Source organism: Priapulus caudatus, unplaced genomic scaffold (genome assembly GCF_000485595.1).
Source record: "Priapulus caudatus unplaced genomic scaffold, Priapulus_caudatus-5.0.1 Scaffold638, whole genome shotgun sequence".
Taxonomy (NCBI): domain Eukaryota; kingdom Metazoa; phylum Priapulida; class Priapulimorpha; order Priapulimorphida; family Priapulidae; genus Priapulus; species Priapulus caudatus.
The window spans coordinates 66,937-79,931 of NW_014577699.1; the positions used below are offsets into that span (position 1 = coordinate 66,937).

The window sequence follows — 12,995 nt, forward strand, 5'->3', positions numbered from 1 at the left end:
CAAGGGACTGAAGCCTTATTACGAATAACCTTACGAGAGACATATGAGTTTACACCTGAGGTGATAGCCTGTTTAATTACATTCAAGGGATCTCTTTGTCGGATCACTGGAAAAGTATGAGGCAGTAAAGTGATTCGAAAGTGCCTCTTTATCAGCCTTATCAAAGAGAAGAATCTCACGAGTTCCTAAGTTAGCTGCTTTGACTGGAGAAAGATCTAAATTAAAGATGACACAATCATGATCACTAATACCAGGGACCACAGATATAGATGAAACCAAATTGAGGAAATTAGTAAATACTAAATCAAGAATGTTGCTACAAGTTTCAGTACATCCAGTAGGCTGAGTGACAAGTTGAGTCAGGGAATGACTAGTACACAAATCGAGCAGTTGACTACATAAATGAGTATCTCGTTGGCCAGTCACTGAATAGGACTGCCAATCAATTCCAGGCAAATTAAAGTCACCACAAATGAGTGTAGGTGGATAAGACTCATTATGACGAGAGAAGAAAGCGTTCACAGAATTAGCGATTCTAGTGAGTTGATCAAGAGGGGGCCTGTACCCAATCATGGAATATAAGGGCTTAGAATTCTTAACATTTAGCTTCACCCAAGTGAGTTCTGCTCCTTCTTCATCAAAAGAGGTAACTAAAGAGCTAGAAATGGACTTCTTAACAGCAATAAAAACGCCACCCCCATGACGGTTACGATCTTTCCTATAAACATTGAAGTTATCGAGAAACACCTAACTGGATGGGATAGAGGGGTCCAGTTTAGATTCAGTGCCAAGAACAATATCTGGCAAGTGGTCATTAATTAGGTTAAGAAATGCTGGATTAGCATCACCTTTGATGCTATTGAAGTTACTCAAAACGAATTTCAATTTATTCCTAGGACGAGAGTTCTTAGCAGTGCGTTGAGGAGGAAGTTGAGCACTGACGTCTTGGTGAAGAAGTGGAGGCCTGAAGGGGGGAAAACGAATTTGGGTGCGACAAATCATCAATGTCAAAAAAACTACCAGAAAGATTAGGAAGACCACACTGGGAACAAATCCAAACTACTATAGGTTTGGGGAATTAACATGTTCTAAGAATTTCACCTCTTCCAATCTAGAGCAACGGAAATGAAACCATGTAGTGTAACATCCTCCCATCATCCCTGTTCATCATTCCTGTTTACAGTAGTGCATACATCACAACAAATTGCTTTCTGATTGGAGCGACAAGGCTTCCAACAAGAACCACAAGGGAATTTAATCGGGCCAGGGTTAAGTTCAATATCACCACTCAAAATAAGTAAAAATATACAAAGCCACAATTTATGCTTTTTGCTAGAAACATGACCAATGACAACTTAATGGGGGCGAGTAGTACAATTAGGTAAAAGTAGAGGTACTTATAAACACTGTGCCTGTGGTATAAGGGAATTTGCAGGACTAGAGCTAAGAGCATAAACATGAGATGCAAATACCAGGATAACGAGACAGCAAAAATTTATGTGATTATGTAATATACACATTAAATAAACAAGTCTTTACAAATGCAAGCAAGTAGAGTAGAGCACTCAATGTAGCTATGTCGTTAAGTCGCGTAGTTTAAGAATGGCCTCCAAACCGTGGGAAAACACTACAAAAATTTATGACTCAAAGTATCATTTCACAATGCTAAAAATTACAAGATTGCACTTATCAGCAAATACTTGGAGGTTTAAAATACACATAAATCACGAGAATAAATTTAAGAGGCGGTGAATAAACTAAGAACAAGAGCCGCAGAGCGTCTGGGCTCATCAGAGGTCTGTTGCTACGGTTATAAACGTATTATTCTTCTTATATATATAATAATATTATAACGTAACTTCTGCATTCTGCATACGTCCCAAATCCCATTGGTTGATACAAATCGCGTGCCTGAACCTCCTGTTTTATGGTGCATTGTGACCTTAACCCTAACCCTATTAGATAGAAAAATACAGAAAACTTGTAAATAATAAAAAATCTGATGGGATTCGATTCAAGGACATTTGAGCCGTAATCCTGTGCTGTAGCCGTTGGGCTATCCAGACATATTGGCTTTCCAGATTATGGATGTGCCATGAATATGAGAACACTGTGACATCATTGAGGCAGTTCAGGAATCCATGTTTAACCCTCCTCTTGAGGGTCAAAAGGTTATCAGACACTTACTCTTCGCACGTCAGTGGAAAGCACATTTCATGGTCCTTTCAATAAAGTTTTTCACTCTGTCTATTAGGCCATGACCTCAGAAAATGTCTGATATCTGACCTTTTCCCCACTGCCCTTTGACCTGTGACAGGTGTCCAATTATCGCACTGTGATGGGTTTCCTTGCCCCCATCACACGTATACACCGAATATTAGAGCATAGATCGAGCGTTCAGATCTTGTGCCTGGCAATTTCTGCATTTCGCGCGGCCTATACCTTAAGTTAAGGAGCGGAATGTTCCCCCCCTTCTTTTACACCATCTTTACATTTGACCTTTTTGACCCCCAGCTCCGACATCCCAACTCGGCTTTTCGGATTACCCCCCCCCCCTACGTCCCGGACCTTTCCGAATCCGTTAACTCGTCGTTGGCCGTTCTAGAATTTGTGCCCTTCCCAAATTGTTGTTGTTGTTGCACCGGTCACGCACGTTGATTATCATGCGATTCACGCAAGCTGTGCCATCTGACTACGTCAGTTTCATTGACGCTAACAATAGGATAAGAACCGTGAACATGCACTTGGATAAGTTAGTACATTTGCTATTCCACTTAAACTAAAAATCTCTCTCCACAAGGCCATAACTAGGCGCCCTCACTGATTATACTCAATTAGTTGACGACATGCTACAGTATACCTGGCAGCCTTCTGTAGTTAACAAGTCATTACCTTATAGTGATTCAAACGCGTATTAGTTTGTTCCAATCATCACTGGCTACATGACTAGAAATGTCTAATTGAAGATTCCGTAAATTCTGCGTCATCTGGCGCCAACGCAAATTAGGTTGGCAAGCAAAATAGGACCCTCGAATTCGGTTAGGCACCGTCACATGTACGCTAACGGTGCTTTGAGCAGAGAATTGTTGTCCCGGGTACTGCTTATATACGACTGACATGAGCTAGCTAGAAATGTCATCTCTGCGGCTTGTAATTCTCGGTCATTGAGGCTCAAGTAAATAATCTGTGCGGAGACCCGGTGCTAAATGAACGGGTATCCACATGTCTTCAATCTTTCAGGACACAGGCCCTGTATTCGTTTTTGACCAATATCACGTAAATACGCGTCAGTGCCCAGTGCTGCTTTCCATGTCTTTAGTCTGTGGCTCATCTTCCGGCGCGCTGGCGCTTAGTTCCGCGATCCTCTCCCCATCTAAGCGTTGGCTCCAACACAGCCCTACTTCATTATCATCGAGCGTCCCGTGATTCGTTCGTGGATTCTCCGCCTTTCATTACAATCAAGCCCTACTGTTACGTATACAGTTTTTACGCGTGACTGCTACTATCGCTTAGCATTCGCGTACGGCCGAGCGAAAATGCATGCTGTGCGTGCGGTTTTTGCATGCGTGTGCGAAAATCGTCCGTGTGGACTATAAATCTGTATCCACACCCGTTTCGAAGTATGGCGGTTTCGAAATCTTTGTAAACAAGATCATGTCAACTGATTTCGTGGACTGCGGATTTCACATTAGACAGTTTCTTTAGTAACAGCAGTGATATTGGGACAAACTCAATTACGCGTCTTGGCTATAAGTAATTTTTTTTTTTTTTTTTTTTTTTGTATACTCATTAACTACACAAGGTGCCAGTTACTCTAGCATTTGTGCGTAAATTGCTAATCGACTGGGCCTTAATTTAGCTTTATACAGCGGATGAGATTGGCGCATAATTTAAATTTTCAGCTAATTACAAGAATTTTAGCTTTTCAAAGAATGCGTGCAATTTGGGGCATTCTAACGCTATCTCTGAACACATTATAGGAGACTCTTGGCAATCAACCTTTATCAATTGGTCGAAAACGAACAAACGAACTAAAATAGCGACAAATCGCGGTAGGGGCTGAAAATAGCGGCAATTTTTATTAAATGTCTAGACATAATATCTTTTTCTGTTTCCACCTCGCTTGCATTGTTTACTCAGACATAAGCTGCCTGCTCGGCGACGAGATTTGAATGAAAAAACACAATGCCGAATGGAACAATCAGTGCATAAGTCATGCCACACAACATGCACACCAGCAACATGTAAACCCGGCCCCCAGCCAGGCATGGTCGTTACGTGATCAGCTACCTCAAATGTTTGCCCCTCTACTGCAGCCTGTGAACGAGGATTTTCTTTTCTGGTAAGCAAAAACAGATACACTGTATACTTCGCTGTCAGCCTACTGACTGTCTACACTCTACAGTCTACAGTCAGGTGCTGTTGAGGATATATAATTTAAATTGTTACATTGTTACCCCCCTCCCAATTTTCTCAACGAATTTAGACGTTTCACAAAATCGACCCCTGGGACTGTCAAATCCGCGGATTTCCGCGGATCCGCGGAAGAATCTCATCCCTGTTAATAGACTACGGTATTCTTCGTCCCGGCAGCCGCCCCGGTGACACACAAAAGACGAGATAGTTGGCTGTGTTAGTTGGTACAGCGAAAATATAACACTCACACTGTCACTGTGCAGCGCTGCAATTAAACAAAGAGGTTGAAAACACTGGCAGCAAGAACAAGTCCGCGCCAGCTACAGCACACACGCCGCCATTAATTATATATACTACATGATGCCTAACTCGCCGCCGCACAGACCACAACTCACAGTTTTAAATCAGTTACAACTCCGGTGTTTCTGCAGTCGACGTCACTTTCCAACTATCGTTGAATCGCGGAAGACTGCTGAACAAGCTACACCCGCCATTTTTGACAATCAGCCCGCCACAATGCCGCTCAATCAACAGAAATTCCCAAATATACATGCGAAATGATCCTTGGCATGCTACATCTGAAAGCGGCGGCAAGCCCAATCGCTGGCGGCTGCGTAGATACAATAATGTAACCCAAACCCAAGAGGATAGGGTTACAAAGTGTCCCTATCCTTTTCTGCGGAGAATGCCCGAGTGATCACTGCGGCCGGTTTGCTGGTGCGTTTTCAGATACTAGAACTTCCAAACTGGGTTTATTCTCAACACGAACCTTTCTCCGCTATCTGGGAACTTACTATGTATCGCAATACTCTGTATTAAACTAATATAACTTGTACAAAAATTCGAAGTGACGCCGGCAATATACTGAGCGCCATTTTCTGTTGCCTGTGACGTACTTCGGTTTGAAGAGTGGATTCACCGACCAATCGCGAGGGCGGCTGCGTTTGCCGATCGCTATGCGCATTGGAAATGCTACGTCACAGGTCAACAGAAATGGCGCTCAGTATATTCGCCGCTCGTCACTTCGAATTTTTGTAACAGGTTATATTAGTTTAATACAGAGTATTGCGATACATTGTAAGTCTTCCGAATAGCCGAGAAAGGTTCCTGTTTAGAATAAACCCAGTTTGGAAGTTCTAGTATCTGAAAACGCACCAGCAAACCGCGCCGAGTGATTCACTTGGGCATTCCTCCGCAGAAAAGGATAGGGACACTTTGTAACCCTATCCTCTTGGCGTTTGGGTTACCATTATTGTATCTAGCGGCTGCGTTGATTGGCCCGCAAGTTTAATGTACAGGACTGGCTGCGAAACTGCTTTTGTTCTCATCGCGGGCGTGAGTCATGTTAGACGACCCTCTCTCTTGCTGTGCGCTCGTCGATCTGTATTGCCTAGCGGGATGCGGGTTTCGTCTATAACTGGGCGAAGTGCAGTGGATTTCATTATGGCATGCATAGATATTATGCTTGCTGCAGCCATCAGCGCAGCCGCCAGCGATTGGGCTTGCGCCGCCTTCAGATGCAGCATGCGAAGGATCATTTCGCATTGTATATTTGAGGAATTTCTGTGATTTGAGCGCATTGTGGTCGGGCCGATTGTACAAAATTGGTGACGGGTGTACGCTTGTTCAGCAGTCTTCCGCGATTCCAACGATAGTTGGAAAGTGGCGTCATCATGAATGTCACCGGAGCTCTCCCAAAACGCTAGCCACAAGTTCCCATCTCGCTTAACACTACGTGGCGAGAGTCCTCCGTCGTGTAACAGTCGGAGAGCCTGGTCGGTTTACCAAAACACGTCCGTTCACTACGGCTACGCCTACGGGTTTCACCACTCAACTCTAATAGTATGCCTGAAATAGTTTAAAGAAAGACCACACTTGCAGTCTATGGGAGGTGTAAGTCGCAATGATAAAGCTAAAAGTACCGTATGAACGCTCTCAGTGGCATTTTTCATTGTTTTCTAATGCTCATGTCGATGATTCAGATTATGAAGGTGGACTACAAATCCGGATGTTGACTGCTAATATTTCCGGATTCAGTAAAAGCAGGCGGTAGCGCAACAGCATAAAACAGCTAAATTTATGCATACATAGTATTAATTTAGTTATTCGTTTAATAATGCTTACATTATATCTTTTTACAAATATAGATAACTATATAATAAATAATATATCTAAAATATAATAATGTTTGTTGGTACACGGTGTACACTGGCACTGTACCGTACTACACCGCTGCTAGACTGGTGGTCGCTCCCACCTCGATTACTCTATGGGTAAGCCGATAGGTAGGACCTAAGCCGATAGGTGGTACCGTGTACCAGTCTACATCGCTGCTACACCGTAGCCGTAGGCTACAGCGTTTCCGATAAACGTCATTCCGTGAACTTTTCTAGGTTCTGTCCTAGGAATGCAGAGGAATCGTCTCTGCATATATGTGTGGCAATTCATTGGAAAGGACGCATGTTAAATTGTCAACTTCGGGGCAATCAATATTGCTATGTCGCCGGCAATGTTGTCTACGTTCTAAGTAAGTTAGCTAAGGTTAAACGACGCGATAACGTTTGATAAATTACGCGATATTATATTTATAACAATACTCACTATACAGACTACAGTATACTCTAGCCCTAGGCGGTTCAAGGATAGAGACCCTAGGGGGGGTCTTTGCTAGGGTTAGGAGACCCTATTGTGTATATTGACGTTAGTCACACAGCCTGGTCGGGTTATGTGCACAGAAAAAACTAACAAGCTAAGCTAATTCAGAGTTACAACATATAGACTGGTACCCGGTCGACAGTTCCACACGCTACACTAACGACCGGTAGTCGCCGTTTAAAGCTTGGTAGCTATTGGTGAGTTGCGACTGACCAATCGCTACCAGTTCAGGTCCCTGGAAAATTGTCCATCCTAGACTGGTACCCGTTCGCCACCTTCACTCCGGCAAGTATCCTTCGCTACACTGACGTTAGTGTAGCGTGTGGAACTGTTGACCGGGTACCAGTCTAGTACCCGTTCAAGGCGCCGCTCTCACTTATTCGTAACTTCCTAGGTGTTATTGTCGCCATTAGTGATTACAACGGGAACGAGGCTGACAAAAATCGCTTTGCGCATGCGCGCATACGGTCAGAATCTGACCGTATAGATTAGGCCATACCGGTCGTCAGTGTAGCGAAGGATACTTGCCGGAGTGAAGGTGGCGAACGGGTACCAGTCTATACAACATATCAAAGCATCATGGGTAATGTCAAAGGTCAAGTCGTATAAACAAAGCGCAGTTGATCTGGATCTGGATAGTTTTTTGCGTAGCCCACGGTTACGTGGATAATGACGCAGGGATAGCTATATAGGGAACGCTATAGCTAGCCATGGGGTGTGACCTAGCTTGGATTAGTTGACTGCCAGCGCAGAGAAGAGGGACAAAAAAGAGGAGGTGGTATAGGGTTTATAAGTTGCAGCAACCTAGGACTAAAACCCCTAAAGGAGATGAATGAAATGAATAGGGGGAAGGCGAGGGCAGAAATAGGATGGGTTGGAGCCTCTTGGGCAGGTGAAAAGTGGGCCTTTGGAGCTGTGTATATGGGCCAGGAGGCCACGGATCCCGAATGGAATGTAGCAATCTACGACTCCCTGACCTGTCAGCTAGAGTGGCTAAACAATCATAATTCCGTTTTTTTACTCTTCGGGGACTCGGGCACATAGGCATGATACAGGAGACTATAAATAGAAATGGGCAACTGCTATTGGATTTCACAGAGACCTCTCGGGTAAAAATATTAAACGAGGATGAAAGATGTAAGGGCAAATACACCTGGAGTCGAAACAACCTAAAATCTGCGGTCGACTATGCACTTGTGAATAGAAAGCTGGAACCATATATTAAAAAGATAGACATTTATGATGAAGGGCAAGTACACATAACTAAAGACCATTTCCCTCTAGTACCCTGGTGCTAAAGGTATTTAAGAACGATAGCATCAGAGATTTCACTATAAAAAAAGCATGGAAAACCAGAGATGCCGATTGGGAAGCCTTCCAAAGGGAATGTGAAAGGAACCTAAATAAATTAACGACAAAATACTCGCCCTATGAGGATGCTGAAACATTGGAGCGGTCTATAGTGAAGGCCCTCGCAGAGGCGGGAACAAAAGCTATATAGGCAGAACGTCAGGCAAAGCAGGGGTGAGGAAGGATAGACCTTGGTTTGACCAAAGCTGTAAAAGCACGAGACAAGAGAGACAGGAGGCCAACAGAAGGTACAGAAAAATACGAAAACTAGAATTTGAAGGGGAACAAGTAAACGAAGAGGAATTAAGACTGGCTAGGCAAGTGTATGAGGAGTCCAAAGATAAAGCAAAATACATCATTGAGGAAAAACGAGCTAAGTTTGAAGAAAACCAGATAGAGGCGATCAGAAGTGCAGGGAAGGCGAGTGCTAAACTCTTCTGGTACATGGTCAGGAATGGAGGAGACAAAACCAGCTATGAAAAAAAAAAAAAAAACGATAGTGGTATCGACTTAGAAAACAAAAGCGATATTAACATGGAAATGACAAAACATTGGAAAGAGACAAATGAAGATAAAGGAGCGTGCCTGGCTGACACAAATTTACAAAACAGGGAAGTATACCTCCAAATGGATAAAGCGGCGGACTTAACAAATAGCGTAACCATAGAAGACGTTATAGGTAGGATAAAGGTGGCAAAGCTGGAAAAGGCGTGCGGGTGGGATGATATCCCAAAGGAATTCATAAAGCATGGTGGGAAAACACTAGTGGAAAGGTTAAAAGACCTATTCAACAAGATTTTAGAGAGCGAAGTATTTCCGGAAAGCTGGAAAAGGAGCAGAGTCACGCTAGTCTTCAAAGGAAAAAAACCTGGATCGAAAACTTAAAAACTACAGCCCAATAGTGCTCACTAACTAGTAATGTGGGTAAAATATTCGCAGGAATCCTTAGGACTCACCTAGAAAACTTGCTGGAAGACTCCGGATTTCTAGGAAAACTCCAAAATAGCTTCAGAAGGGACAGACGCGCAAGTGACAACATTTATATTCTGACCCAAAGCATACAGAGGGCAAAATACAGGAAATCAACCTTGTATGTGGCTTTCCTAGACTTTAAAAAAGCATACGACTGTCTGGGTAGATAGAAGGAAACTACTTCGTGAACTCAGAAGAGTTGGGTTAGGGGACAAATTTAGCCGGCTAATAGAGGCCATGTACGAGGGAAATGAGTCTAAGGCTAGCCTAGGCCCATATGAATCAGGTTGGGTTAAATCCACGAGAGGGGTCAAACAAGGATGCTTATTATCACCGTTGCTCTTTGCCATCTGTATAAAAGAGCTATCTCACAGACTAGAAAGGAAAAATGAAGAACTAGGTGTAGGGAGGGAAAGAAGTACAGGGATGCTGTATGCTGATGATGTGGTCTTGATAGCAGATAATAAAAGGGAACTGCAGGAATTACTAGATGTGGCGGCAGGCTTTGCAGAAGACTACAAAATGATATACGGCGAAGACAAGTCTCAAGTCATGATTTTTAATAATAATAAGGCGGAATTTGAGGATGCAAATTTCAAACTAGGGAGGCTAAGTCTAGAAATCGTTAACGAATACACATACCTAGGAATTTAAATAAACAATAACATAGAAAACTGTGTCGAAAGTGCGAACTGTGTGAAGTGCGAGTAAAGGCAAGGAAATACCGAGGGATAATAGCAACGAAGGCATACTATAGCTGCAGCAGTTACTGGGTAGGGAGAGAACTGTGGAAGACAGTAGCAGTACCTGCCCTAACCTATGGAAATGACATAATCATATATAAGGATAAGAAAAAGGGAACAGGCACTCTCCAAGCTTTTGAAAATACCCAAAACCAGCTTGGCAGGGAACTGTTAGGTGCCCCACCTTACGCGGGTATTGAAACAATAAGGGGGGGAGCTTGGATGGTCCACGTTTGAGGATAGAGAAGCGAAGAGCAAACTTAAATATTTAGGGAGATTAAATTATATGGATGAAGAGAGGAAATGCAGGGGAATAGCGGAAGCTATCAGTATCAGTGCAGGAAATTTTACGTTGGATTGGAATAGACGAGTAAAATTCCTTGGGGGGGAAAGTATGACAAAGAACAGCTATTAATAAATAGAGACTGAGAAAACAACGAAACATGGAACAATACGGTGGAGAAAATTATTATAAAAGGCAGTACAGTCATATGGTGAAAGGGGATGGTAAACAAAAGCACACTAGAGCTATATAAAGGGAAAACATTTCCTAAACAAGAAACCAATAATAATAAAATCGACAGTAAGCTGCTGTACCAATGTAGAGCGGGATGCCTCCCCGTAAATAAAAGAACCAGGAGATGGTTAGGGGAAGAAAATTGCACTGTGTGCAATAAGGGAGAACCAGAAGACCTAAAGCATTTCCTGTTAGTTTGCCCGGCATTGAAACACCTAAGGAAGATCATGTGGGACAGGCTCCAAGAAGTGGGGGTCACCCCTGCACAGCTGGAGGAAAGGCAGGTGATGCTCACCATCTTGGGGCTAAATGAACATAGATGTTATGGGGATTGGGTAGAGCAGGTTAAACATTACTTAGAATCAGCCTGGAAGCTCCGGAACAAAATCTCCCGGTAAAGTGAAATTACCGGTGGGAAACTATCCAAAAATAAAAAGGGAAATACCGATCTAAAGGTTCCCGTTCATACATACATAGATACATACATACATACATAGTTTGCGTCCAGCTGACACTGAGACCGAGTGCCAGGCAGTTGTAATGGAGTTGTAGTCGTGAGCAGGTAGCAATCGCTGTTCGATCGATATCTAGCGCCGTTCTACTAATTAAGGATGTACACTCTAGCTCCAAGAAACGGTCTTGCTAGTCTTTGTATTACAAGACCAGTTTGTATAGCCAATCAGTCGCACAGCCTCGTCGCGCTAGATACACTCATGCTTTGATGATGCGAAATTTTATTGACTTTTTATTTGCATTCCAATTTTGATGGCTAACACTAGGTTTCACTTCTGTACATGCTTATTTCTCCATATAACAATGCGTATGGACTTTCAGAGCGTTTTCATTGTGCGCGTACGTGTGTATTGAGCCTGACACTTTTGGCCCTGATTTGGCCCATTTGACGCATGCGCACATGATACTCCAAACTCGCTTACAACGTATTACGTAACGTATTCGTTACAACGTTTTACTCCCCTGATGCTGACGCATTTCTCTGGTGTAAACTGGCAGTTTTTGCTGTAATGAAGCCATGAGCTTGCAAGCTCATGAATGTTCTCACATTTACTAATTTACCATTATTGAATGAATAAACAAATGACAAGAAATAAATAATATTCCATACATCCCACATAGAGCAGAGCGCGGCATCAGTGCATGTTTAACTGGGATTGGTTTACAATTCTTCTAGTTGCTTGTCTCCAGTGTTGTGGAGCAGTCTAAAATAGATAACTACATCTGTCAACCGAGTGCTGCTGTTAGATATCATGACAAGTTCCCCCATGTGCCTTTACACTGTGTGAGGGTGACACGTTCATCCCCTCATGTAATGTACCACTGGTAAATGCCGCAATGTAGAAGCATATATATATACTGGCCAGAGTGTTGGCCACCAAAAGAAATCAGGGAGTCTCACCATCTGAGCGAAGCGAGGATGCTATGGGCGCGAAGGGCCCTAGGGGGGGAGGACCTTACCTTAAAATGGAGGAATTTTAGTCCTAAAAATTAGTCTGAAATGCCAAAAAGACAGGAATCTAATTTGATTTTATATTCTTATAAGCACTGTTGTCAGTTATACAAGGTGTATAATATATAAAATTGGGCCGCCCGCATGCCATCACTATCAAATTTCATCCGTCTCATCTAAGAATAGGCTGTCCAAAAGACGGGTTACCGGTAGACTGGTCTGTGGCTAACACACTTATACTGGCACTTGTAGTTAGTTTGCTTGTACAGGCCAAAGGCCTCACAAGACACATGGCATGTCACATGAGTGGTAGATATGTAGGTTTGCTTGCAGGGACGGATCCAGAGGGGGGGTCGAGGGGGTCCGGACCCCCCCTTTTTACCACAAAAAAAGGGAAAAAAGCATACACACACGCACGCACGCGCACACGCACACACACACACACACTTCTCTTATATTGTCTCCATACAAAAATCTTGTTTAGCGCTAGTTTTTCTGATAAAGATTTACTTATATTTCATTATAAAAACCTAGAAATGGGCAAAGAGGGGTCCGCAGGCGTCCGGGGGACCGGATCTGATAAATTTTTGCATTCTAGACATCAAAATTACTGCTCAGATGCTCTCAGAATGCACCAATTTTTTAGCTCACTTTGACATCGTCAAGCTGAGCTATTGCCATGGGTCGTCGTCCGTCGTACGTTCGTCCGTCTGTCCGTCAACATTTGGTTTCGGTCAACGATAATTCAAGAACCGTTTGACCCACATGTTTGAAATTGGTTGTAGTTGTTACTGCTATGCTCCCATATGGAACGGCCTATTTTGGAGCACGCCAGTCGGTGTACTTTCGAGCCACGGCGATTTTTTGGGAAAAATGG

At 43.2% G+C, this 12,995-nt stretch overlaps 1 protein-coding gene and 1 long non-coding RNA gene across 2 annotated transcripts in view; one reads left to right on the plus strand and one right to left on the minus strand.

Annotated features, from left to right (window-relative positions):
* LOC106812360 overlaps window positions 1-1,231 on the minus strand; it is a 9,738-nt gene extending 8,507 nt beyond the window's left edge. Inside the window, exon 1 of the long non-coding RNA XR_001394324.1 lies at window positions 1,202-1,231. This is a non-coding gene — a long non-coding RNA (uncharacterized LOC106812360). The remainder of the gene's footprint in view (window positions 1-1,201) is intronic.
* Window positions 1,232-6,264: 5,033 nt separating this feature from the next.
* LOC106812348 (galactoside 2-alpha-L-fucosyltransferase 1-like) overlaps window positions 6,265-12,995 on the plus strand; it is an 11,844-nt gene continuing 5,113 nt past the window's right edge. The window contains exon 1 of the mRNA XM_014816199.1: window positions 6,265-6,309. Coding sequence (XP_014671685.1) covers window positions 6,301-6,309 — 9 coding nt within the window. The 5' untranslated portion in view covers window positions 6,265-6,300. The remainder of the gene's footprint in view (window positions 6,310-12,995) is intronic.